This window comes from Mustela nigripes, chromosome 2 (assembly GCF_022355385.1).
Source record: "Mustela nigripes isolate SB6536 chromosome 2, MUSNIG.SB6536, whole genome shotgun sequence".
NCBI classification, from domain to species: domain Eukaryota; kingdom Metazoa; phylum Chordata; class Mammalia; order Carnivora; family Mustelidae; genus Mustela; species Mustela nigripes.
In genome coordinates this window covers 79,188,515-79,216,411 of record NC_081558.1, presented here as the reverse complement: position 1 = coordinate 79,216,411, position 27,897 = coordinate 79,188,515, and the positions used below count along the sequence as shown (strand labels likewise).

The following is a 27,897-nucleotide window of genomic DNA, read 5'->3' as shown; positions in this document are numbered from 1 at the left end:
TTGAGGATGTGGAGAAAGGGGAACCCTCTTACATTGTTGGTGGGACTGCAAGCTATTTCAGCCACTCTGGAAAATAGTATGGAGGTTTCTCAAAAGGTTGAAAATAAAGCTACCCTACAACCCAGCAATTGTGCTACCAGGTGTCTAAAGAGTTACATGCACCCGTTTATAGCAGCAATGTACACAATAGCCGAGCTATGGGAAGAGCCCAGACAGGTGTCCATCGACAGATGAATGGATAAAGAAGATATGGGGTGTACACACACACACACACACACACACACACACACACACACACACAATGGAATACAACTCAGTCATATAAAAAACCCGAAATCTTCCTTTTGCAATGACATGGGTGAAACTGTAGGGTATTATGATAAACAAAATAAGTTAATCAAAGAAAGACAATTATCATATGATTTCACTCATATGTGGAAATTAAGAAATACAACAGAGGAGCATATGGGAAGAGAGAAAAAAATAAAATAAGACAAAATCAGAGAGGGAGACAAACCATAAGAGACTCTTAAGCATAGGAAACAAATTAAGGATTGCTGGTGGTATGGGGTAATTGGGTGATAGACATTAAGGAGAGCATCTGATGTAATGGGCACTGGGTATTATATATGACTGATAAATCACTGATCTTTGCCTCTGAAAGGAATAATCCATTATATGTTAATTAATTGAATTTAAATTTTTAAAAAAGTACTACATGTTGGAATAGGAATGCTGACTCATCACAAAGAATCCATTGAATTCTGTCCATCAATACTCACCAGAAGACTTTTATAAGCTTGACAACAAAGACATAAATTATAAAACAACACTTAATAGAGCTTACTATATAGAAACTAAGAACTTGCATATGTCAAAAGATGCCATGCCATCATGCTTACAACTAATTTGTGAATGGTTCAAAAGAAAAATTATACAAGTGAGATGGAAAAGAATTAAGCAAAGGTGATAAAATGTTAACATTTGAGGACTCTGGGTAGAGGGTAGCTGGTGATTCTTTGAACTAATATTGCAAACTTTTCTGTTGGTATGGAATTATTTCAAAAGAAGAAAAATATAGAAAAAAAAGAAGAAAAAACTTTAAAGGTCAAATATTGCCAAAAATGAAAATAAGAGACATATAATAGTATTGGAAAATAGTTGTATTATTAGTGATAGACAATGAATTGTTTTCTTAATGTGTAAATCATAAGAAAAATTAAATGGCACAACAGAAAAGTTAATTGAACAGGGAAGTTACAAAAGTCCTTTAAGTGGCCAATCAGTATGTGTGTGTGTGTGTGTAGTCAAATTCATTATCAGTAAGAAACATATAGTTTTGAAAGCTGTGATAACATTTTGTCTTATAAATGGCCTCAAAAATTAACTACCAAAAAGGATTTGTGGGAGGAAGCTGTTCTGCTGATGGGTATCTCAGCTGCTCTAATAATCTGGTTATAATCTGGCAATAGAAAACGTTTTTAAAGATGTTCATTCCCTTTAATTTAGCATTTTCTTTTACTTAGTAGAGTTTTATCCTGAGGAAATAATCAGAGGTATGAAATTATATACAATGCAATTCATTCTCGTATGATTTAAGTAACTTTATATTAAAAGTCTCACAATCAAGGACTATATCAGTAAATGTTGGATTACTAAGTAGCCATGACCAAGATCCTATTTCAGAAGAGTGTTTATTGACACTAGGAAATATTCATAATATGTACACAGTTCACATTAGTCATCTTTGAATGGGGTCATTATTTTGCAGTCAGCAACCTCCTGATTCCATGAAAAGATGATCTACTTAGGTCATGGGACATAAACACAACTGTGATTCTCTTTCTGAAGGAATGAAATGGTTATAAGGAGCATCTGGGAAGCCTAACGAACACTTGGAGAGCCACCTCTGAAGAGTGACGAGGGCTTGCAATAAAATACTGTTTTCCCAGCCTAAGTGTTTTGTTTAACTCTGAAAAACTTGTTCATTAGGATGGTCTTAGAAACAGAAAACATTTCTCCAGGATCCCTTTTTCTTAACATCCAACCTTCAATGCCTCCATGTCCTACTTTATGAAAATATGATTTATACATGTTCAAATGCAAGGTATAATCTAATTGTAAAAGTAGAAGGAGAACAAGAGATGAACTGGTCTTCCTTTCTCATTTAGTAAGGGATTCATAGGGGGGCACCTGGGTGGTCTATTGGTTAAGTGTCTGCTTTTGGCTTGGGTCATGATCTCAGGGTCCTGGGATCAAGCCCCACATTGGGCTCCCTGCTCAGCGGGGAGTCTACTTCTCTCTCCCCCTTTGTCATGCTCTCTCTCTCTCTCCCTCAAGTAAATAAAATATTAAAAAATAGGGAATTCTTAAAGAGATTAGGTGATATGCTCAGTTATTATCCTTAATATATAATAAACTGCTTATATATAATAAACCATTTCTCCACATAATGAGGAAAAATATAAAATCCACAATGAGCAGGTGGACAATAAGTATGAACAAGTGAGTGACAGATGAAGAAATACAAGTGGCCAGTAAGCATGTAAAAGAATTTAAACCTCAGAAGTAAAAAGAAATGTACTTTAAAAAAAAAAAAAACTTGTGTAATTCTTCCTTTTCCTTAACACATGACTCCAACCCCAAACAAGCAAACAATCTGACGATCATACAGAGGAAACCTTGGGTCAACAACTGAAAGCGGTCACATCCTTGCTACCATCCCTCTCCTGGTGCCTGAGATACACTCAACAGTAATATCTTGAGAAAGAAAAAGAAAAAGGCAAACATCACAACAGGGAAGTTAAATGGACAAGCAGGCCACAAAGAAGAGGGACAGTCCAAACAACTGAATGGGGAGTATTTTCTTCACATGGAAGGATTCACAAGACTTTGACTTTGACTGGGGGCTCAACTGGATGGAAACATCAAATACTGTGCAAACTTCATGACGTATCCTAATTTTATAAAGCCAGGTTCAATGCAACCAATGGATCCTGGCTTCTGCTTCTTCAGGCACATGTGGAGAAGTCCAAGTTCTTAGTTTTCTTTTCCACCAAGGCCAAAAGCCTCTAACTCCCGTATTTGAACTTTTAGGTCTTCATATTTTGCAACAAACTCCTCTATGCGGTGAATCATGGTTTTATGCAAAACCAAGCTCATTATAATGCCATAAGTGTTAGCAGAATTCCCCTCAGATTACTTAGGAAGCAGTGCTTAATTCCAGATTGATAAAATGCCATATTAAGCCACTTTCTTACTTTCTTCATTAAGAATCAGTATTTTTCAATGAGTGATTTCATACAGTCCCAATTTCAAACTAGGTAGAGTAAAGCAACAAGAAAATTTTGGCAAGATCTGACTCCATTGTAGCTGATATTAAATAACCCCAGAAAATAACCAAATTTCCATTTGAGTTAATGCAAAACATACAAATTTATTAAGCATTCTGGCTGAAAGAGACCGCATTCTAACAACATGGCTCTTTTATCTGAAAATGCTGGTCAGCTTGCTTTTAGGAAAATAGATTCAGTGTTCTTATTCTTGTTCATTTAAAGAATGGTCTTATTTTCATAAAGGCTAATTGATAGCCAGTATTGCGTAACAGCAATATTACCTATTATGTTTTTCAAAGAAGAAAATATGCATATTTGCCTTTTAATTAGGCTGCTAAAGCAAGCACTTAGTTCTGATGGCTTACAACTTTACTATGGTCTTCCACAATAAAATAAGCTCTTTAGGTTTCTTAAAATCAACACGAAGCCTGAGATCATAGCAAAAGAGAAAGGGAAAGGATGCTGTTTGGTTTCGTCCACAAGCAAGGGAGTCTCAAGTAATAATTTTCTCAGCTGAATCCATTAACATGCACTGAGCATATGTATATATGGAATAGACTGCTTTTGCAAATAGAAAACTGCTGTTAGTCTCTATACTAGGAAGCAAATGCTGGGAAGCAAAAACTCCCTCCTCTCCTGGGAGGCACCTGCAGATCCAGCTCAGCATGTGAGGAAGGATCTTGGCTTCTACAAGATCAGCGGAAAAGCTGGCTCAGTTTAGAATTGTCCTGGAGTAAGCCTAGATTCCTAGCTCAGTTCTGGAGATGCTGACTTGGCCTTGGGTTTCTGTTTCACAGTAAGATGGTCTGGACTACCTTGGACTCTAGACCAGGGGTCCACAAACTACAGTCCTTGGGCACAAGCTGACCTGTTGCCTGTTGTGTAAATAAAATTTTGTTGAAACACGTGCAAGCCATCTGTCTGTGTGCAGCCCATGGCTCTTCCAGCCGCAGGGGCAGAGCTGAGTCATCGGCAATACCAAAGATCTTTACTCTGTGGCTCCTTAAAAATAATTGCTGACGCCTGCTCTGCCAGAACCTGGGATGGACGCATATTCTGGACTCCATCTGGAACCCACCCCAAGGCAAGTGAAAGCCATAATGTTACCCACTTTTTCACCAAGCTTTGCCATTTTGGTACGTTTCAGACATGAATGTTCTTTGAGACTGTATCTTTGGAGGCCTTTTTGAGTGGGCGGGTTATCATGGAGGATAGAGCCACCCCCGTATTGCACTTGATCCCACACCATCCTGTGGCAGTGGGGGAGCACTTTCCCTAGGTTTTGCAGCATGGCTTGCTGCTGTCTGATATCTGTGCTCCCAAGTGCCTGTGCCTGCAAAGACTTAGGCTTCATTCCTGCTGGCTGAGATGCCCACTCCTCGGTAAACATGAAGGAGCTAGCTAAGCTTGATCTGTACCAATTTTCCATGGAACGACCAGGTTTATGACATAGAATGGGTGATATTTAAGTGGGAGAGGATTTTGGCTGGTTTGGCAGTACAATAGAAAGGGGGTGGGTATGTTCTGATGCCTGTTCATGAGTAAAAATAGGAGGAAAGGGCGAGCTGTGGTTCTGAAGCCCTCACTTACTGGTGTGAATCATTCTGGTTTGTTCCGGCACTCCATCTTTTGTGCTGCACCAAGAGCTCCAGTGTAGGTGGGTAGAAGGGCAGGGCAGTGATGCTGAGAGAGGCAGTTTATGGTTATTGGGAGGCTTCCAAAATTGCAGAAGGCTGAGTGGAGCTTTACGTCACTTCAGTTTCTCAGGACTACTGGGGAATGGATTCTTGGAGGAATTGTCCTGCATGTGTAGTCTGTCATGACAGGAATGGATTATCAAAAGTCAAGCTATACCCATGGCACACAGAGGTCTATGGGCGTCTGCCCTGCTGTCCTGGGAACCATATGAATGGGCAGGGGCTTGGTGCTAAGCTGGAAGATAGATTGCAGAGCTTATAAACTGATGGTGCCTGGGTTCATTCTAGTTGGCAGATGTATTTTGATGGGCCCATGAGTCTTTGACATTTTTTAATAAGTTAATTGTTAATATTTACAAGGGGCAATATTTCATTTAAAATCTGAATTTCCAACTTCTTTTAAAACTTTGAAATCTCTGGGCATTCTGGAGCTCATCCCTAGCTGTCAGTGATCACCTACAGTGGAAGAATGGCTACTCTTTAGAGGGAACCCAAGTATTCCAGTTTTGTTTGTTGTTTTCCCTTACACCCAACCCATTTCTGACATTGAGGTTATCCGCCTGGCACCTGGCGCCTTTGAGTTTGCAACCCCTGCTCTCCGTGTTGCACAAAGAATTCATGCTTTTGCGACCTTATCTTCCTTGGGGGTCATTCTGTCTCCTTTGTCCCTTGCTAAGAGTTTCTACCTCAATTACCTGCTGCAGTCTAATCATATTCCATTCTGACTCTACTGCTAAATGGAATAAACAGTCCATCTGGGGGAAGATGCCTGAACTGTAGTCATTAAGTGGGGAGAGCCATTTATTATATTGATCTAAGTGAATGTAAAGGGTCAACATATCTAGTGTACAAGGGTTATCTCAGCATAGCTAAAAACTAGCCTTTTACTTATCATTTCTTCTCCATATGTTTCTGGTGATGATGCCTCTCATTGTTTCTGAAGAAGATGAAAGCTCATTTGTCAGGACGCATTCACAGGATGTATCTGCATTAAGTGATACTGGAAATAAGTGTTGCTAAGACTCTTAGGTTGGTCTTTTAGAACCCCTGTATTTCTCTCTAGGTGGAACAAAAATGAGACGTGCAAAGAAAATTAAAAAAAAATAGATACCTGTCATACTGTTGGGAGTCATAGGTTAGTAATCATTCTGGACCTTTTTTTTCACTGACACCTCCTACAAAGAAAAAGACAAGAAAAAAAAATACCACAGGTTATAACCTGTATTTTCCATAATGTTTTTGTTTCAAACAATACCACATGCATTAATTAGCTTGAGGCAGTTTGTTACTCTCAACTCACAACTAGGGAAATTGAAGCATCGGCGGGCTCTGTGATACATGTAAATTTACAAGACGTTTTAATTATAATCTCAGGGTTCCTTCTATAGATACATCTTTAACATCATTATTTTTATTCAAGATTGCATGTGTGTTTTTCCATCTCAATTTCAAGAACGCTACTAGCACAATGACTTGCTGCTTTTCCTGAGAGGGGCTAGGATAGACTGGGATCTTCAGTCTAGATGCTTCCTTCTCCAAGTGAGGAGGGTCCATCTCAGATTCATGCAGTGGCCTCCATCCCTGCTTCCAGCTCTCTCTGAGGCCAACCTGTGTCCCTCCTGTCCCTTCGAGGGTTTGGTTCCTCAATCTTTCCTAAGCAAAACAATTCCTGTGTTTACATAAGCTGTCAGGTTTCTGCCCACTTGCAACCAAGAGTCTTGACTGGTAACACCAATATTAAAATAAAATATTAACACAAATGTGTCCAAATAGTTTTGTTCCCTTTTTATGATCTCAAAGGTGAAACTGTAAAATCCTAGTTATGTTCTTGCCATACCATCAAGTAAAAAAAAAAAATCTTTGCTTTCAAAATTTCAGTTGAATAGGCATATGACCTACAGAAAGGTATTGTGTATGAAATAGAAAGTACCCAGAAACAAGAGAAGAAATCTGATTAAGGCTTTAAAAATATTGTCACCACAAAATTTAGTACTAACTTGCCTACTCAGTACTATTCTCATTTAGTATTACCATTACTGTAACTGTATGATTACCATTGCTAGAACATTAATAGTATACTAGTACTGTTATTCTCATGGTACTTTGGCATTTGGTAGTATTTACTGCTATTTTCCTTCAATGACCTCTTGAGTTTTATAATGTAATTGCAGGAAAGTCCAATAACCCTCTTGTGTAGGCAGGGCTGTGGGGCCTCTTTTCCTGGCTGTCCTGTGGCATAGCGTGGGGTCAGCGAAGCGCCCTATCCTGAGGACTGGGTACAGAGAAGGTCCACCACAGCCTGGGGCTCAACAGCTGGTCATTGAGGTTAAAGGGGAAAACAAAGTCCAAAGAGCTTAAAAATTAAGAAAGGGGTGTGTGTGGTCACAAAAGGAAACAAACTCGGTGAAGGCTTGCACTTAGTAGGTCAGTGAGGAGGAAGTATCGGGTGACGATGTGCCCGAAGGCTCCTCTCCATCCCGGAAGGGCTGAGTCATGGTCTGCACATCACTTGTTCAGCAAGTCCCACTGCTCACGGGCAGGGAAGAGTCCTTAGTGAGACCCAATGTGGTCTGCGTCCTGGGACCCTCAAAGGTGAAGCTCCTCTCACAGCTTCAGCACCTCAGCACCAACTGAGGTGGAGAATGGCACGCAGTTTAGCCTCCTAGGCAAGCTCCGCTGGAATGGAGGACATTCCTTATATAGGAATCATTCATTTCTTTGGTTGGTCAGTCCAGAGGCCCTAATTGAGGGGCTACTCTGCTCAGGCAGTCCCCCAGGCTTTGCCCAAAGATAGCCCCTGGGCCTGTCCAGCAGGTTCTGCTAATGCAGCAGGGGGAGAATCATGTTAAAAAAGGCAAGAATGTACACAGGTTTCCCCTTGGGCCTGGGATACAAAGGGGACAGAGATCACTTTTACCTCTACTATCCAGTAGAGGTGATCTGGACCTGAAGGCTCTCTTCTTCACTAGGCCTTTCCACAGGTCATGATTTAATGCTTTCTTCTCATTTGAGTGCTCGAGGCACAGGGACTACTCTGGGTTATTATTATTTTTTTTGAAAGATTTTATTTATTTATTTGACAGAGAGAGACACTGTGAGAGAGGAAACACAAGCAGGGGGAGTGGGAGAGGGAGAAGCAGGCTTCCCGCAGAGCAGGGAGCCTGATGTGGGGCTCGATCCCAGGACCCCGTTATCATGACCTGAGCAGAAGGCAGATACTTAATGACTGAGCCACCCAGATGCCCACACGTAATTTTTTTTAACTAATGCAGTTTTAAGGAGAGTTTAAATACTAATTTGAGTTTTTAAAGCTGCATGGCTACCGAGCCAAAGCAGACCAGTCAGAGGCTACAGCAGGTATAAGGGAGAGATGAAAGCAGCAAGAACTAGGATGGTGACTGCGGAGGGTGAGGGACTCCAGTGACATTAAGGAAGTAGAAATAGTAAGACACTGGGATGGATGCTATTTGGGCATTTAATACTGGGCTAAAAACCAGGAATGCAAATAGGTTAAGATAGAGGCTATTGGCCCTCAAGGAATTTATAATCCATTTTACCAGCTGTCTGGGAAGGCAGAGCCTGCTGGCCCGGAGTGGCTAAACACACCAGGCACATACACGGTGTGCCAAGAGGTGGTATGGAGAATCGCTCAAGGCTGTGCCTTCTTCCGCCCACTTATCACTCTCAGTCCAATGCCCTGTCCCTTAGGTGAAGCTCGTTCCCCTTGTAAGAATGGAAAAGTGGACATTCACCTCCAAAACACCTAAAATGCATTTGTATTTAAAAACATACAAAGGATGGAGAAGTTGTTATTGAGTTATCTGAAACTGGAAAGCATACAGCATTATTACAAACATGTTGGAAGTAGGTCCACGGACTCTGGGAGACACTGAGCTCCATGCAACCTACTGTGAGCTCAGAGACCATCTTGGACTGCGTGGATGGAAATGTAGCCTATAGGACAACAGTCAGGCCATGTCTGGGCTGCTATATTTTAAGAGAAAGCCTCAAGTAGAATGTTCAGGTTGATGGAAAACACATCTTAAAGAAACGTAGAAGGCAGTCACATGAAGGTTAGGGGATGATCTTCGAATATCTGAGGAGATGTTATGTGGAAAGAGTTCAGGGTGTTAGAGGACAGAGGATAGCTGGAGAGGTGCTGCTGGGGACCCCTGAGGGGACAGGGGACTTTCTCTGTTCGACAGAAGGTGTACATCTCCAGGTAGGAGAAATTGCACAAAGGTGCACCTTCTCCCGACCTCGGGCTGCTCTTGTTCTTAGGACAGATCAAGCCTCTCTTGAGAGGCTTTCTGCAGCAAAGCAGGTGCCAGGTGTGTGACATGGTTCCAGGGATTTGCTAAAGGCCTGCTCCATGCTTCCCCTTAAAGTTCTTCTCTAAAGCTTCATTCCTTTAGCTCTGCAGATCTCAATTGCTCGGGGTTGGAGGTGGGGGGGGCACTCTGGTCTACTTAAAGAATATAATGAAAGTTATAGTCCCTTTCCCTTGAAAGATGGGTAGACGATTTGGCAAATATATTCAGACTTAAAATGGTAGTACAAATACAACCTATTGAATAGGATGAAAAGGAGACCCGCTGTTAGGAGTTAGTTGGACAGTTAGGTAGTCAGAGCCAGGGTCCCCAATAAGAACGTATGGAGTCAGGACAGCTAAAACAGCATTAACATCCTGCTTTGCAGCTTAGACAGGACCTCACTAGCATTCTGCTTTGCAGTCTTTGCAGAAATGACTTCTGCAAAATGTCCTACAATTAAGACAATTAACCACAAAGCACTTGTCACTATCACAACCAAGGGGCAGGTAAGACATAAGCTCTCAGATGTCAGCAGAAGAGACCATTAGCATATGGACATTAACCTAATAGGTAGACAGATGGGTGACCAAAGCCCTGATTTGCACAACACAGCACATCCTGATTGCTTAAGATAGTTTCACAAAAGAGCTCATAAAACCCCCTCAACATAGAAACTCCAAGGACAACCCTCTTGTGTCCCTTCCATCTCCAGGAGCTTTGCATTCTTGCTCAATACACTTTGTTTTGCTGCCCACCACTCTTCGGATCTACTTCTACATTCTTTGAAGTGGTGTGACCAAGAACCATGGGCAGTAAAGGCAGAGAAATCCTCCAGTGTGAGCTATTTTTGGTCAGGGGCAAAGCAAATGGGACCTACAAGCAGTAGATCTCTTTGTGGGTGGAAGAAAGATGGGTTTCAGAAAAGCAAGGCTAGAGGCTAAAGAGGAATTCTTTAACCCCAGGATTTGGTCTAGGGCTACTCCATTTATGCCATCAGTCACCTTCACAAACTCTAGATGATTTGAGATGAATTATTCATGTTGCCTGCTCCTGGAGGGCTTAGGTGAAGAACCAGCATGTACCTTAGCAGCAGAAGAGTTGACCAGAGGGATAAAAGATGTGGTTGGAAGCACTGAGGAAAGTGTGATTAATTCTATCTATATGAGGAGGACCAACAGTGACATTTGAGCTTGGCTTTGAAAAATAAGCCAGGATATTTTCCAGGAGAAGAATAAAGAGTATGGCCCATGATCAACAAAAGAACAAAATGTAGAGCATCTTGGCACAGGATACATGATTTGGGGTGGGGAGGGAAAAGAATATTCCCAAGAAAGAAGCTGCAAATACACTTAGGGGCCAGATGGTGGAGGGTCTTGAAAGGTTTGCCATGGAAATCAGACTTCATCATAAGGGAAATAGGGAGCTAGGGAAGGTCCTGAAAAGAAAGACCCAAGTTGAGAAAGGTAAGTCTGCTGTAGTGTGGAGAGGACTCCTCAGGAGCCAGACCCCTTTGGTGGCACCTCTTTGTGCAGAATCACTGCTATTTTGTTTTTTTTTTTCCTGTCTCAGTGTTCAAGGTCGCAAAGCTAGACTAAGGCCAGAGAGAACACCTCTAACTCTATCTTGGAAAACCCCAGTGCAGTTGCCCAGACTGCACAACATTTTGTCCCCTTGTGTTTCCTTTTTTTCTATAGAAATGACAACATTAAATGGACAACGGTAAAAATTATCCCTTGAAAAATCTTTCCATATGGACCCAGTGAGTCATTGCTTATATGGTCTGTACATAATTAACATGAAACCCCACATCTCCCTCTCGTCTTTACATCAACCTTTTTTAGGAGGGTGCTGGTAGCCTTTTCAAGGCCATCCTTCTTAGTGTGCTTCTCCTTGGACCTCTCAGGAGTGAGGGCACCAGAGTATCATGTGGTCTGATGCATCAGAACAGTGAGATAAGAGCCGCCTGGGTGGCTCCAGTCGTTAGGCATCTGCCTTCGGCTCAGACCATGGTCCCAGAGTCCTGGGATTGAGCCCCACGTCGGGCTCCCTACTCATCAGGAAATCTGCTTCTCCCTCCCTCTCTCTCACTCTCTCCCCCTGCTTGTGCTCCACCCCCTCTCTCTCTGTAAAAAAAAAACAACAAACCCCCAAACAAAACAGTGAGATATTTAGGACTTATCTGTTAACACTTGAACAGGGGCCTCATGGGCTGTCCAAGGAAGTCATGAGTGTACTGGGGGGTGGGTTGGGGTAACATTCACAGGCAAATCTCTTGATTCAGTTCAAAATGTCAGATACCTGTTACCACAGACACTAAGCTGTGATCCTTAACACCAGGAAGGCTCTCAAGGGAGGACACGCCCACCCTCTCATCTGACATTGGCACCGACACAAACATAGATAATCCATTCTTCCTAAATAGAAGGATTTTAGAGGTCATATCAACATGAGTGGAGGGCAATGCTTGCAGATGTGTCTTGAAGTTGTGTTTACCTAGCAAACAACTGTTTGTACTCTGTTTATTTGGTACTGTGGGGCATAGGGCACTATTGGACTTTATGGGATGGGACCAGAGGCCCCTCCCCGACTTGGTCCCCACTCTGGCCTTGTCATTACTCTGTGGCATCTGGAAACACAGCTGTGTGAAGGTAAATGGCTGTCCCTTCAGAGTGGTCTGCACCTCATGCAAGGAAGACAATGAGGTTGTGAGTATCCATCAGGAGCCTTGCGCCCCCATTTTGAACATCTTCTCCCTTCTGGAGTTTCCCTCTCTATCCTCTGACCCTTATAGGGAAGGGCCCATTTCCATCAAAACTTTGACTCTGTCATTTGGGAAACTATTTTTTTTTTTTTTAAAGATTTTTAAATTTATTTGTTTGACAGATAGAGATCATAGGTAGGCAGAGAGAGAGAGAGAGAGAGAGAGAGAGAGAGAGAGAGAGAGAAAGCAGGTTCCTTGCTGAGCAGAGAGCCTGATGTGGGGCTCAATCCCAGGACCCTGGGACCATGACCCGAGCCGAAGGCAGAGGCTTTAACCCACTGAGCCACCCAGGCGCCCCTGGGAAACATTTTTAAGAACAAGTTCAAGCCCAGGTATAGAGGAAAGACCTCCAGAGTGGGCATCATTGGGCATCATTCCAGACGCTTTCTCAACTCAGTAGGCTGGCCATCTCAGACGGCTCCTTACCTCTCTGAGTTTCATTTGTAAAATGATGTCAAAATTACCACCCTTCAGGGTTATGATGAGGACCAAGGGGATTTAAAAATGCTTTGTAGATTTAAAAGTAGGACATCAACATAAGGTTTTGGAAGATTTCACTACTATTGTAGTCACTATTATGATCTACTGATCTCTTAGCCAGGCCCAATCATCCCTATGTTGTGAGAAATTGGAACTTCTATCTGGCCTCTGCTTTGAGGTTACCCTGAGATGGTTTAAAGACTTACAACAACACAGAAGTCCACCTCCCTAGATCCCATCATCACCAAGATAAAATGGAGGTGAAATTTCTCCTTTCTTTCATCTGCCATTCTCCTCTTTCTAGACTTAATTTTACCTTTGGGGAATTTTCTTTCCTTTCAAGGTTACCTTTCATGGTCACTTAAATTTGTTATGGGGAACAAAGAAGGTTGGGTACCCAGATGAATTTGTCCCCAAGTCTATAACTTCCTAAATCAGCCCCAGTTGTCCTTTGCTGAGGTCTTTGTATTTTAATAGTAAATCTAGGTTCCAGTGAAGTGAATATATAATGGTTGAATATATGGTGATAGTAATAAGAGGTCAAATAGAAGAGAATAGAGGCAAGGCGTAATTCAAATCATACCACACGGTTATCCACCTTTTCTACCTGGTAAAACTAACCCTACTTGGCAGTGTTGTGTAAGAAAAAAATCAATAAGAGGAACAATTGGAAAAGCCAGCACAGTTAGACTGGGAATGGGCTGATTAAAATGGAACACAAGGCTGCAATATAGATGTGGAAAAAAGTAGTAGCTTATACTTGTGCTGTGGCCCAGGCGTTAGTTGGAGTGGATCACCTCTAGGGGCAGAAGGAAGGGACAAAATTCCTCTGCTGGATGAGGTGGGCAAGCAACTAGGGTCCCACATAGGGGATATCAGCAAATGACTATTGAATGGCAAAGCTATAATTTTCATTTGGCATTTTCGGCAGTCGCTGAGAAGTTTGGAGAGTGAGATAATACAACCAGGATCTGTGATGGAAACTGAGCCTAATTTGCTGCGGCTGATTTTTTTGTTCTTGGTAAAATGATTAGCCTTGATGTCTACCCCACCCACCTCTTTTAATTCATATCCAACAATCTCCTTGTGAGGCTCATTACTGCTCTTCGTTTTAACCTATGTTCATGCTAAATACTTGTCCCTTTCGCTCTCTCTCTCTTCCATTCTTTTTCCTTCTCTCTCCCAGGTAAAGTCACTGCAGCATGGAAAGAGTGTGGGTCCTGCCAGTTACCAACTAGAGTAAGTCAGGGGATGTTCAAAGTCAAGAGTCATTGTTCTCAGGGTGGGACAAGGTCATCCACCTCAAAGTGGAATGTTGACCCATGGTGGTATTCTTCAATTCTGCTAGGTTCTGGGGCCACAGCCTGAGTAAAATCCTGTTTTCTGCTTTGAGGACTAAGTGGTAGGCAATGGTAGGAATGGGGTTCTTGGGCTTAGACTGAGGTTTAAAACAAAACCCGCCTGTGAATCTAAAATCATCTGTTACATTCACTTTATCATCACCTTGAATGGAACTCGGAACAATTTGTAGCCACATAACGTAGTGACAGAAAAGTCAAGAAGAAAACAGCCAGTAGAAGTTTTAGGATAATCAACTTGACGCCGCCTAGGTTTACAGAGTACTTGCCTCCAAGCTACCTTTCTCTGCAGGGGGACCATCATCTCTGAACGTTTCTCAGAGAAGAATTTTGTCTTTTAAGAGGAAGCAGATGGGTGGTTTGAGGAAACATCTGACACAGCAGGACAAACAGCTTCAACAGAGGCCTTGTTGGCCAAAGCAAGCAGTTAAAACTGCCTCTACTGACACCTGGTGGAGAATAGGTTAGCTTCCCTGTGCCAAGGGAAATAAAGTACGTGTGCTTGTGTGTGCGTGTGCGTGTGTGTGTGTGTGTGTGTGTGTGTGTGTTGAAGGCACTGGAAACGAATTCATCATGGCAGGAGAATTAAATAACTCCCGAGGAATGAGGATACCACGCAGAACCACCAGATGCTTGAATATATAATTGTGGTTAGGTGACTAACTAAGACACATGCATGAAAAACAACAAACGAGAATGTGAAAATAAAACATTAGGACTGAAGCAAATGACTTATTATTGATTTCTTACAAGTGTTTGATGATGAATAAGGCAACAACAACCAACAAGAACTTACTTCCTGCACCCGTCTCCCCACTCTCCAGACCCTGGACAGCGTTTGACAGAGGGAACATCTACATCCTGGGAAGATGGCGTCGCCCAGACTGGGCTTGTGCTCTCTGCCTCTGGAATATGCCGTGAGCTCCTTGTAGATATTTTTTTTTTTTTAAAGATTCTATTTATTTATTCTACATAGAGAGAGAGAGGGAGCGAGAGAAGGAACGCAAGCAGGGGGAGTGGGAGAGACGGAGGCAGACTTCCCGCTGCACAGGAAACCCGATGCGGGGCTTGATCCCAGGACTCAGGGATCATGACCTGAGCCAAAGGCAGATGCTTAGCGACTGAGCCACCTAGATGCCTAACCTTGCAGAATTTTAATCCTCAGGGAAAAATACTCATCTTTCCTAAGGAGGTCTTATGAAGACTGATTTGCCCCTGAAATTACTTTAAGAGGAAAACCGAATTTTCTCCTAACAAATATCGTTATCATTGTTTACCACTTCTTAAATGCTAAGTGGTGGGAGGTGAAGGGGGGACTATGTTACACAGTTCCTGCAGAAAGATAATTCACACACTTTACATTGTCTCCATTCTCCCCTTCCTTGGGTTCCTGTTTGATGCTGCTTGATGAGGGTCCTTTGGGCCAACTTTATTGGTAAAGGCAATGGTTTCTTGTCCAGTGTCATGTGCATAGGACAACACACACAGCTTTTTTTTTTGGATTTTACCTTTTAACAATCTGTTTTAAAGGCGATTTTCAGGAATGCACCAGAGCAATTACTAGTTCAAATTTGTATGAATGAATCCATTGCACTTAAGTCATAAAGGAAGGGCTGGGGCACTGAATGAGAATTTAGCCTTGTTATTTCAAAATAACGACAGGAACCATAGGGAAGGATTGAGGCAGGGAGCTGGGAGGGCAGATCCCGGTGGGAGACAAGAAGGAAAAGCCCCTGAAAGATTCACGTAGTTCTAATTTTCTTAGGTTTTTTATTCCTTGGTATTTAGGTTAAAGTTAGAATGTATATTTCTTCAAATGCGCTGACTTGAATGGAGGATTCTGGGAAGAAAAAATGTGGAAGTCCACATATCCCTCCTCCTGGAGTTCTGGGACACAGAGATCCCGACTCTCTCCGTTCATGGCACCATTCCTGTTTCAGTGATTTGTTCACAGTGACCCCAGGTCAAAAGAAACAAACTTTCTATTTTTTTTTAAGTTTTTTTTTTTTTTTTTTTAAGATTTTATTTATTTGACAGACAGAGATCACAAGGAGGCAGAGAGGCAGGCAGAGAGAGAGGAGGAAGCAGGCTCCCTGCTAAGCAGAGAGCCCGATGCGGGGCTCGATTCCAGGTCCCCTGAGATCATGACCTGAGCCGAAGGCAGAGGCTTTAACCCACTGAGCCACCCAGGTGCCCCAAACTTTCTATTTTTTAAGTAATAAGATCCAAACAGCCTAACAGTAGTGTGTGGTGTCTGACAGGTGTTGCTGGGTTTCCCTTAAAAATCAAAGACATTCCATGGCATAATCACGGGTCTGCCATGGCACTCCCAGGGTGTCTTGAACATGAACACAATTGTGGGCGTAGGTCGCCATACTGTCACTCTCTTATCCCCTGATGCCATTCCCCTGCTACTGTGAGTGGCTAGGAGTCACTGGACAGTCCTACTCTTTGATATTTTGTCTGATTTCACAGGCCTGCAGAGAACACTCTGCCCCTGCCTCTTGCTGGGTGGCAAAATCATGGCCACCAAGGTTTATCCCAAAGTGCACAGCTAATCAAAAACCATTAGCTATGGACCAGAGAACCCATTTTAAAAAGTGGCAACAAATCCATTGCACCTTATCAGTGGACTTCTGGTACTCAAGCCACCCTCTTCCCCCTCTCCTGGCTCAGGTGCTTCTTTCCTCAGCTTCTCAAAGTGTGGCCCCCAGACCAGCAGCATCTCCCAGGAATGCTGTAGAATGTAGATGCTCAGGACCTAACCAGATTCACTAAATCAGAAACTCCGAGGGTGGGGCCAGCAGCCGTGTTTTTGACAAGGCCTCCAGGCGATGAGTCTGGTGTGTGCAGGAGTTCCAGAACCTCTCCTGGCTGTCCCGCCTCCCTGCACTTGCCTGCTCATGACCCAAGATCAGAAGCTAAAAGGTGGGGACCACCCCTTCCTGTCCCCACCCGCCGGCCCAGGGATCAGCACGCGGCAGGTACTCAAGACACACTTGTTAGTGACTGAAGCTAGGGTATTTCTCCTTGCTGATCCGGAGGGGTAAACACTCTGGCCCGGCCTGCACCTCCGAGAGGGTGCCGACGCTGCGTCTAAATCATCTCGCATTTCTTCTGGGTTGTATTTTCCATATTTATAAATCAGCTTTCCCTAAATCCTCTCCAAGATTTTTACATTCCTTCCAGCTCAGGAAGCCAAAAACCAGATGCCATGACTTAGCCAGTGTGTTTCCCGCTGGCGAGGGGGGTGGGCATTTCTGCATGTTTCTTAAATTCCATCCTCCGAGCATTGTGATTATTTTCTGAACAATAGAATGAGATTGCTGATTCATGCTCCGCTCACGGCGGCTCCAGGCACCTTTTTTTTCCCCGCTGTACTTGTGCCGATATAACACAGTAATGTTCTATTCATCTCTCTGAATTAAAAATGCCAACAGCTCAGATATGCAACTGAGGGGTTCCCCCCCCCACCTTATTTAAAGGCTTCCCACAAATAACACATTTTGAAATATTATACGGCATTCACTTTGAGCCATTTGGCTTGGGCAAGGATGGTCAGCCCTTATCTTTTCACCAGCCACTCCCTGCACAATGCCAGGCACACCGCAATTATACAGTTGAATGAGTCACCTACTCGCTTCCTGAGGTTCAAACCTTATCCTTCTATTCCGTCCTGATAGATGACAACAAACCCTCTGTCAAGTGTGGGGAGAAAGCCCAGTTCTCACATTCAGGCTCATGTTTGGATCCAGTCAAAGAAGGGGACCGACATCCTCAAGTTCATGCAGCCTCAGCCTGCTGGCACACTGCCTGCTCTTCCCGTCCTGGCCTTCCCGCAGCCGTGAGGTCTCTGGTCCCCTCTCTGCTCAGCCATGCCAGGAGTGGCCAGGGCCAGCTGTGAATTTTTGTTTCCCAGCTGCAGAGTGGAACTGCTGAGACGGCTTCGAGCTCCTAAAACACTAATATCAACTGGAACCTCGTAATGAGTCACCTGGGTGGGTTTGCAAAGTCCCAGTGCCCAGTGTGTATCCTCAACCAGTTTAATCTCAGACCTCAGTTTTGTAAAGCCACCCAAGGGGTTTAGATGTGCAGCCGAGGTTGAGCCCCACTGCTCTAAAATAGTGTCTGGGGGCACCTCCCTATTCTGCTCTTGCACCATTTCGATCTCCTTTCAACACGGTGGTCAGAGTGGTCCTTTGGGAATATATAAGTCAGCAGGTGAGCTCTCTGCTCGAAAAGCTGCTGCGGCGCCCATTATCTGCCCCATTCGACTCTCTGCCATTGTCTCCTACTTTGCTCCCTACTTCAGCTTCGCCAACCCCTTGTTCTTCCTGGAATATGTTATCCTTGCCCCCACCAGAGAGAGTTTGCATGGGCATTGTTCCTCTGCCTGAAATGCTTGACCCCCAACACCCGCTAAGTCTTGCAAACCTTAACTTCGCAGAGATGCCTACCTTGACCGCCTGTTCCTTGCTGACTTGCCCTTCCCTGTGCACTGGCTTCCCCACTCCCCTCATCCTGCTCTAGTCTTGCGTTTCCCACAGTATGTAGCATGTCTTAATATGCTGCACACCTTACTTCTTTTCTTCTTGTTACTTATTGTTCTGTCTCCCCATGCTAGGAGGTCAGCTCCTTGAGGCCAGTGGTCTTTGTCTTGTTCACCCATTTCCCCAAGTGCTCAGATAGTGTGTGGCACACGGCAGACCCTTAATAAATACTCGTGAAATGAAGAACGATGTTCTCTTCCGTAGGTGGTGGTGGAGACGGGGGCTGAATGGAGGAGGGAAGGCTCAGTGAGGCATGAAGAAAATGAATTTTCTCAAAAATGACAGATTTTGCAGGAACACTTATCATTTGATTCTAATTATAAGTCAAGGGAAGGGACTGCCAGGCGATGTCTAGGTTAAAAAAAATCACACAGAGACAGAAAGCTGATGGGTGGTTATCTCAGGTGGGGCAGTAGGGGTGGGTGGCGTGTTGGCTCAGGGACGGGAGTGCCTGCTAATGGAGCAAGTGCTCTTTGGGGGTGACGGAGATGCCCTAAGAGGAGATTAGGGTTAGAACCGCACGACTCTGTAAAATACTAAAATCCGCTGAATTGTACACTTTCAGTGGGAGGACTCTGTTGCGTGCGTGAATTATGTCTCAATAAAACTGTTAAAAATGCACACTTAACGGAAGCATCCTACAGTGTCATATCTAAAGCTCAAAAAGAAAAAGCTGTTATTATTTCTTATCAGTCATCTGGATTTTCCCTGGCTTGAGTTTGGAATCAGAGCTAGGATAGACTTCTTAGCCCTCATGGGTTGTCAGAGACATCTATTAGTCAGTAAAGAAATGCAAATCATATTTTTGAGCAAGGTTTAACGCAAGAGTAATTTATTTGGATTAAATGCCTTTCCCTTAATAACTTCCACACCTCCCCAAATTCTGGTCTTTTTCAGGACCAGCAGTTTTGGAAAGCAAGCAGCCACTTTGTGTGCAACAGAGCTTCGTACAGATGGACACTTTGGAACTTGTAATGCCAAGAAATACTTTAGCCATGTTGACATTTACCATCTACGGATGACCACTTATTCCACACAGAGTTCTGTTTGTCTGTTTGTCTGTTTGTTCTGTTTGTTGAAATGCTGCTTGGCCAGCAGCCCTGTGAACCTCTTTCAACTCATTGATGTTCTGGTTATCTATGAACATGTATGGAGCAATAACAGCATGTTATGATTAAAGTGATGGATGGCAACAGCTCAATGGGGACCATGATCCCTCCCCTGGGGAGCTCAAGAGCAAGCCCTGTTAGGCTAAGAAGGGCGAAACCTTCCTTCCGCTCACCTGACCATTTCTCTGCTCACGATCTTGACATGAGCTTGCTAAGCATAGAGCATCTGGTTGAAGGTCAGGATGTCAGGCTGCTCAGAGTCCTGCCTTCAACCATTTCACCAGGCAGTCCCTAAGATGTGAGTCAGGGTGTGGGGACTGCTTGGGGACTGCTAGTTCTCCAGGAAATTCCCGAGGACACAGCCAATATCTCATCAATAGCCAAGTGAAGGGAAGAAACATTTACAGCTGTTTTCTGTTCATTGATGAAACAATGGGTTAGAAAGTCAGAGAAACTTGCCCTGTTTCTCCCAGCTGGTGAGAGGAGGACTTGGGATGCGAACCCAGAGCAAGTGTTCTTGATTGCTGAGACACTGCTTCCCACCCGCCATATGCACATCGCTCAGCTGGGTGCCATGATGGGCACAGGGATGACTAAGCCCTCCTCGTTCCCTCTGCCAGCACTGCCCAATGACAGAGATGACAGAACATAATTTTAACTAGAGGATGTTGTGTTTGGTACTCTCCTAGAAGTGCAAAGGGCCATGGAAGTGAAGTACGTGTGGGAGAAAGAGTTACCAAAAAACCCCAACTCTTCAAAACATAGATGCTCTGCAAATCATTATGCCATCCTTGCAGTGGAGGTCACATCAGTCTTCCTGGTCTAGATTCAGCTGTGAACTGAGGTTGTGCATAGGGTGGGTGACTGGGCTAAAAGTATTCTGAACATGCAATCTGGATGCTTGGGCAGAGTATCTACATCAGCCTGTTTTAGTATCTTTTGTACGCTTCCCTATGGGGAAAAGACAGTATGTCTCTTACAGAGATGTTATGAAGATTAAATGAGTTGATGGGAGAGAAGTGTGCATTTACCAAGTGCCACCCACAAGCTAGGCCTGTGTTCATGTCTCTGGAGTTCCTGTCTCTGTTACATGTAGGATGGGCCCTTACGTGTAGTAAGTGCCTCAGTAAATGTGAGTTGTTCTTGTTATGTCTCATTAATCATAGATTTTAGAAAATTGGTTAACGGCATAGGGTTCCGGCCATTCTGTTGCACATTGAGAGAGGAGCTGGCAGGCTCTCTTCCTGAGGTGACTGAGGGGGATGGAAAGGGAGTCAGGGAGAAGAGGGCTCACTGAGTGTCACTGCCATCTGGGGAGAACTTGGTTTACTCCATACAATATTGCACATACTATTTGTCAGGGCAATTTTTTACAAATTTTTTACAGAACAGTTGGCAACATAAGGAAAGCATGGGCTTTCCATTCTCTAGCCTGCTACCGTATAAAAGATTTGATGAGAGGATAACTCCTTTCTCTGAGGGCAGCAGCATTTGTAAAACTGACTCTTTTGAGCAGCATTGAAACAATTAGTGAGTACCATTTGGGTATTCTCTGTTGGGACTTCAGCTAATGTTTTCTCTGTAAGGGAACATTTACAGCAATAGTTTACTACTTCCCCTCAAAAACATAGTTTTCATCTAAAAATGATTGTTTTAATGGCTGTGATTTGGTACCCTTCTGTTTTACCATCTCTAGGGTTATGAAAAAGTTTATTGTAAACAAGACCCACTTGGCTACCCATTTTCTTATATGAAAGACACTGGGCCTGGGTCATCAATTTGCCTTGTTGATTTTACCAGCCAGAGAGAGAAATGAAGCACAGGATTTTCAGGAGAAATAAATTCAAGGGATTGGAAAACTAAGATTTCCAGAAAAAGAGAAGTCCGCCAGTTGCTAAAACACCAAATAAATAATGAGATCCCACATGAAATGCACAAATGTGTACCAAGAGCTACTGGGAGCTCTTCTTAGCTCCAGCGCAAAGGCCAGCTAGACCCAACATGGGCCTTGGCTTTGTCGTAAAATCTATAACAAATAAAGAATTTCTATTTGTATTCAATGAAATGGAGTAGAGAAAAAAAGATTATGATATTTGTGTTAACATGTTAATATATGTCTCACCATGCCCCTGAACATGTCTGTATGGCTCCCTGAAAAGTAAGGATTATAATGACGGCAATAATACTGATAGCATGTAACATTTATTGAGCGCTTGCTGCATGCTTGCCATTCTGCAAGTGTCCTACATACAACGCCTCCTTTCATACTCCCCACAATCTATGATGTGGGTGTCCTCTCCCTTTTCCACAGTCAGAGAATCTAAAGCTATCAGATGTGACCCCTTTGCCCAAGGTCATAAGGACTTTTAAATGGGAGAGCCAGGAAATGAACCCAGGTCTTGTGGATCCAGATTTTAGGCTGTAAACCACTACACCTGCCTGCCTTTTGCAAGAATAAGAGTGGTTACATGCATTCAAGGTTTTTTTTTTTTGTTTTTTTTTTTTTTACATAGGTGATATGATCTGATGTTCACAACCTTTATTTTATTATATCTTTTTACAAAGGAGGATTCTGAGGTTTCGTTGGTAAAAACTGGAATATGGGAAAATCAAAGTTATGTCCACTGACCCCTAAGCCAAGTTTGTTTTTGAAGAATCTGAGCTTAAATCTTTTCTAAATGGAAGGTCTTCACCGTGATTTGTTGATATCGTTACCTATGAAGTTAAAAACGGAGTGACAATCGCACCTGTGGGGTATTTTAAAAAAAAAAAAATATATATATATATATACAATTTCTAGTTCAGAATATTAGGCAGCTGAAATTTTAATATCTACAACACAGGGTTTGGACAGGTTGACAAAAATGATTTGAAAAGTTCACTCGTGATGAGTCTGAAACTCTGTCACATGCCCAGCATCAGCGAGACACATATTACCTAAGAAGCAGGCAGACATTTCTTGTTAGATGTGAGACATTTTCTGAGTTCAATAAAGGTTACGTGGTTGTTCAGAAAATTAGAAGTTCTATTAATAATCGCTGCTCCGTTTGATTAAGGACATTGTTCCCATTATTCTGTAGTTGAGTTCAGGAGAATAGGCCTTACAAATACACCAAGTGGGAAGGAGAGCGTGAAAATGATCGGTCCCCGAGTCCTGACCCCTCTTATGCCGCCAAGCTCAGTCCCATATCGATGCTGCCAGAAACAATTATAAAGGGCTTACCAATGAATAGTTCCTTCATAAAGGAAAGGTGCTTTTTGTGAAATGCTGAGATAGCTGGAAATGGGACATTGGTAGTCGCTCAAAGGGAAAGTTTGGAACAGTACAATGGACAAAGCAGGCTGACAGCTCCTTACAGAAAGGGCCGACTTTCCCACCCAAAAGCTGAGTGCCAGCTGCTTCCCAACTCCCCCTCAGATCCAAAGCCACCCTTCTATTCTCTGCTCTGAGATTCTGGGGCTGGGGCTTTGCAAACTCTTTCCCACAGTCCCTTGCCAGAGGGCATTCTATTTGATTCTGCCAATAGGAGGCACTAGAGGGAGAGAGCAAGGTGAGAAGAGAGAAGGCACTTCCCTCTTTTTCATGACCTCATAACACCCCCCCCCCCCCACACACACACCTATCCTCTCTCGAACACCTGCCACCAGCGGCTACTGGCGGGAACCTCCTCTATCTTTCGGCATTTCCAGAAGCAGTCTCTGTGCGTCCCACAGAGGTTCTAGCAGCAGCTGGTCGGAGCCCTTTCCTAGGGCTTTGAGGGCCAGCACCCCAGGACCACTGCTTTGAGCTGGGTCCTAGTAAGCACGTCTCCATGGGTGACCGCCCCTTCTCACAGCTGGGTTACATCAGCCTTCGTTTTTGCTCTTTTGGAGCTCTAGCACCAGGGCAATAACCGATTGCTTGTACCAGATCCTGTTTGAACTGCCTAGTGGGATCCTATTTCCCCGCCTGCACCCTGGCAGTTGCATGTGGATAGCATGACTGGCAGCGTGTTGCGCGCTGGCTGGAGGCGCAGTGCTGTGCAATGTCCTGGCCCCAGAACCAGCAGCCCTGACCGAATTCAAAGCCGCTTCTGCTGAGTGTGAGACATCAGTATTTCTAGCCAAGAACAGAGCGGGTGTGAGAAATGACAAGCCCCGGAGCTGAAGTGTAGTTAGAGTGGAAGACCTCAAAGGACTACATTTCTTCAACTTTTTTTTTTATTTTTTTAAAGCATGAGAATAATACCTGTTCACACGGACATGCTTGCAAACACGGAAAGAATAAAGGAGATAAAAAACAATAGAAACCTGTCTTAGAGTTAACCACTGATATTTTGACCTGTTCTTTCCTGGTCTTCCCCCACATTGCTGCAGATTTTAAAAGACTTGTTATTTTTAACTGACACTTGGTCTCTAGTATTTTCACATGGCAACGTGAGGAACTCAACTACCAGAGGGATGTGACTTTGCTTCATCACGAGGACAACTTGTTTTTTCTGCTCTGGGACTGGATCTCTTTGGCAGGGGCTGGTTACCTCTGACCCAGAAACTTAGTCAATAGCCAGGGCTATAGGCACCCAACTATAGTATGCCTGTTATGCCTTCTCAGTGGGGATCATAAAGGAAATAAGAAATCTGTACACATTCAGGAAGAAGGCTTAGTATATTATGCCTCTAGGCAGCCCAAGGCTTAGTATATTATGAACAGGTTCCTAGGGCGGGCCTATGAAAATTTTTGAGGGAGTATAGAACATGACAGTCTGCTCTGTAAGGAATGGCATGTTTGGATGGAGAGGTGGGACAAATGCTGGTACCAGTTACGCTGGTCTGTAACACATATTTGGTATTTTGTACTTCTGCATTCGCTCATTCACTCATTCATTCATTCACAACTACTTCCCAAGTGTCTACCAAGGACAGGGCAGAGCACTGTGCTAGTTGCTGGATACATGGATATGACACAGTTGCTGTCTTTTCTCACAAAATTTATGGCAAGAAGACTCAAACTCCAGGAAGAGGTGGTTAGAAGATCAAGCATATAGCCTCATGCCACTTTTCCTGATTAATAAAACATCTTATTATTACATGCATGTGTCCTTTGCTCATTCACGGGTACACCTGTCACCAACTCCCTATACCTTTGAAATGTCTTTGGTTTTGAGATTTATTTCAATAAATTGAGGGTAGTATTAACCACATGGTGGCCCAATATTTCAGTCTCCATCTGCCTTAAAATTATTTATCTGGTGGAAAATATAACCATCATGAATCTTTAGGCTTCAAGCAACATAGCTTTGAAATATGAAGTTTAAAAACTGCAGAAAGTTCAAGGCAAAATAATTGGAAACAACAGCAGTTGAAGACTTTACCATACCTTGCATTCTTTGAAAGAGTAAGTATAAAACAAGAAAAAGTATCCAAATATTATTAATAATGTTAATCGAGGATTATCATAAAATTTTATGACCGAAAAACCTAATAATTACAGAATAATAGAAAGAAACCCAAATAACTTTAAAATGTGGCTGATAGGTGATAAAGTATCTTTCCCAAAGTTGAGGCAAAATAATGTTTCCACAATATAGCCAACTTAGAAACTTTAAAAAAGAAAAAGAAAAGCAGACACATACAAAAAGTAAAACTGCAAAAACTTGAAAACCAAGAAAGTCCTCCCCTAAAAACCTCATTTCATCAAGAGGATATAACAACTGAAAATATGTATGCATCCAACATTGGAACACCTAAATATATAAAGTAAATTAAACAGAATTGAAGAAAGGAAGAAATGAACAGGAATATAATAATAATAGGGGACTTTAATGCTCCACTTTCATCAATGGGTAGATCACCTAGACAAGAAATCTTGGGAGAAAATTTCTCAACAATGTGGAAGTTAAGTAATATGCTCCTGGACAACAAATTAGTCAAAGAAGAAATAAAAAGGGAAGTCAAAAAGTACCTTGAGATAAGCAAAAATGGAAATATAACATATCAAAAACTTATGGGCTATAGCAAAAGCAGTTCTAAGAACTTTAGTGTGATAACTACATTAAGAAAAAAGAAAAATCTCCAATAAACAAATGAACTTTATACCTTTTGGTATAAACTTTTGGTTAATTTACTTATAGTTCTCACAAGTTTGTTTTTCTTTCAAAAAAATCAACTTTTGGTTTTGTTGATATTTCTGTTGCTTTTAAAAAAGGTTTTATTTACTTAGAGAGAGAGATTGAGCACATGCAAGCAGTGGGAGGGGCAGAGAGAGAGGGAAAAGAAGACTGTGCACTGAGCATAGAGGGCTCCATCCCCTGACCTGAGGGCTCCATTATGACCTGAGCCGAAATCAAGACTTAGGTGCCCAACTGACTGGGCAATCCAGGAACCCCTCTATTGTCTTTTTATTCTCTACTTCATTTCTTTCTGCTCTTATCTTTATCATTTTTTTCTTTCTGCCAACTTTGAACTTAGTTTTTTTTTTTTTTTTTGTTTTTCCTTGAGGTATACGCATGATGATTATAGTTAATAATACGGTATTGTATACTTGAAATTTGTTAAGAGAGTAGGTCATATGTGTTCTTACCACACATAGACCTACACACACACACACACACACACACAAATAATAACCATATGAGGTGATAGATATGCTAATTAACTTGATTGTGGTAATTTCATAGCGTACACATATATTAAGTTATAACATTGTACACGTTAATATTCTGTACAACCTACATATATATAATTCTTTTTTTAATTAAATTTATTTATTTTTGTAAATAAACATATAATGTATTTTTATCCCCAGGGGTACAGGTCTGTGAATCGCCAGATTTACACATTTCACAGCACTCACCATAACACATACCCACCCCAATGTCCATATCCTCACCACCCTCTCCCATCCCCCCTTCTCCCAGCAACCCTCAGTCTGTTTTTTGAGATTGAGTCTTTTATAGTTTGTTTCCCTCCCAATCCCACCTTCTTTCATTTTTTCTTTTCCTACCCCCCCCCCCCCCCCCCCCATTGCATTTCCACTTCCTCATATCAGGGAGATTATATGATAGTTGTCTTTCTCCAACTGACTTATTTTGCTAAGCATAATACCCTCTAGTTCCATCCACATCATCACAAATGGCAAGATTTCATTTCTTTTGATGACTGCATAGTATCCCATTTTATATATATACCACATCTTCTTTATCCATTCATCTGTTGATGGACATCTAGGTTCTTTCCAAAGTTTGGCTATTGTGGACATCTCTGCTATAAACATTCGGGTGCACATGCCCCTTCAGAGCACCACGTTTGTATCTTTAGGATATATACCCAGTAGTGCAATTGCTGGGTCATAGGGTAGCTCTATTTTCAGTTTTTTGAGGAACTGCCATATGGTTTTCCAGAGTGGTTGCACCAGCTTGCATTCCGACCAACAGTGTAGGAGGGTTCCCCTCTCTCCACATCCTCACCAGCATCTGTCATTTCTTGACTTGTTAATTTTAGCCATTCTGACTGGTGTGAGGTGGTATCTCATTGTGGTTTTGATTTGTATTTCCCTGATACTGAGTGATGTGGAGCATTTTTTCATGTGTCTGTTGGCCATCTGGATGTCTTCTTTGCAGTAATGTCTGTTCATGTCCTCTGCCCATTTCTTGATTGGAGTATTTGTTCTTTGGGTGTTGAGTTTGCTAAGCTCTTTATAGATTTTGGAAACTAGCCCTTTATCTGATATGTTGTATGCAAATATCTTCTCCCATTCTGTCAGTTGTCTTTTGGTTTTGTTGACTGTTCCTTTGCTGTGCAAAAGCTTTTGATCTTGATGAAATACCAATAGTTCATTTTTTCCCTAGCTTCTGTTGTCTTTGGTGATGTTCCTAGGAAGAAGTTGCTGTGGTTGAGGTCAAAGAGGTTGCTGCCTGTGTTGTCCTCAAGGATTTTGATGGATTCCTTTCTCACATTGAGGTCCTTCATCCATTTTGAATCTATTTTCGTGTGTGGTGTAAGGAAATAGTCCAATTTCATCTTTCTGCATGTGGTTGTCCATTTTCCCAGCACCATTTGTTGAAGAGCCTGTCTTTTTTCCATTGGACATTCCTTCCTGCTTTGTCAAAGATTAGTTGACCATAGAGTTGAGGGTCTATTTCTGGGCTCTCCATTCTGTTCCATTGATCTATGTGTCTGTTTTTGTGCCAGGACCACACTGTCTTGATGATGACAGCTTTGTAATAGAGCTTGAAGTCTGGAACTGTGATGCCATCAACTTTGGCTTTCTTTTTCAATATTCCTTTGGCTATTCGAGGTCTTTTCTGGTTCCATGT

The 27,897-nt window shown here is 42.7% G+C and overlaps 1 protein-coding gene across 11 annotated transcripts in view; it reads right to left on the bottom strand.

The window, feature by feature from the left end:
- THRB (thyroid hormone receptor beta) overlaps positions 1-27,897 on the bottom strand; it is a 398,126-nt gene that overhangs the window by 95,933 nt on the left and 274,296 nt on the right. For 9 of the 11 annotated variants that reach the window (XM_059390840.1, XM_059390839.1, XM_059390838.1 and 6 more), the window contains one exon: positions 6,144-6,207. The exons of the other annotated variants lie outside the window; for them this stretch is intronic. In XM_059390840.1, coding sequence (XP_059246823.1) covers positions 6,144-6,165 — 22 coding nt within the window. In that variant the 5' untranslated portion in view covers positions 6,166-6,207. The remainder of the gene's footprint in view (positions 1-6,143; positions 6,208-27,897) is intronic. 11 annotated transcript variants of the gene reach the window in all.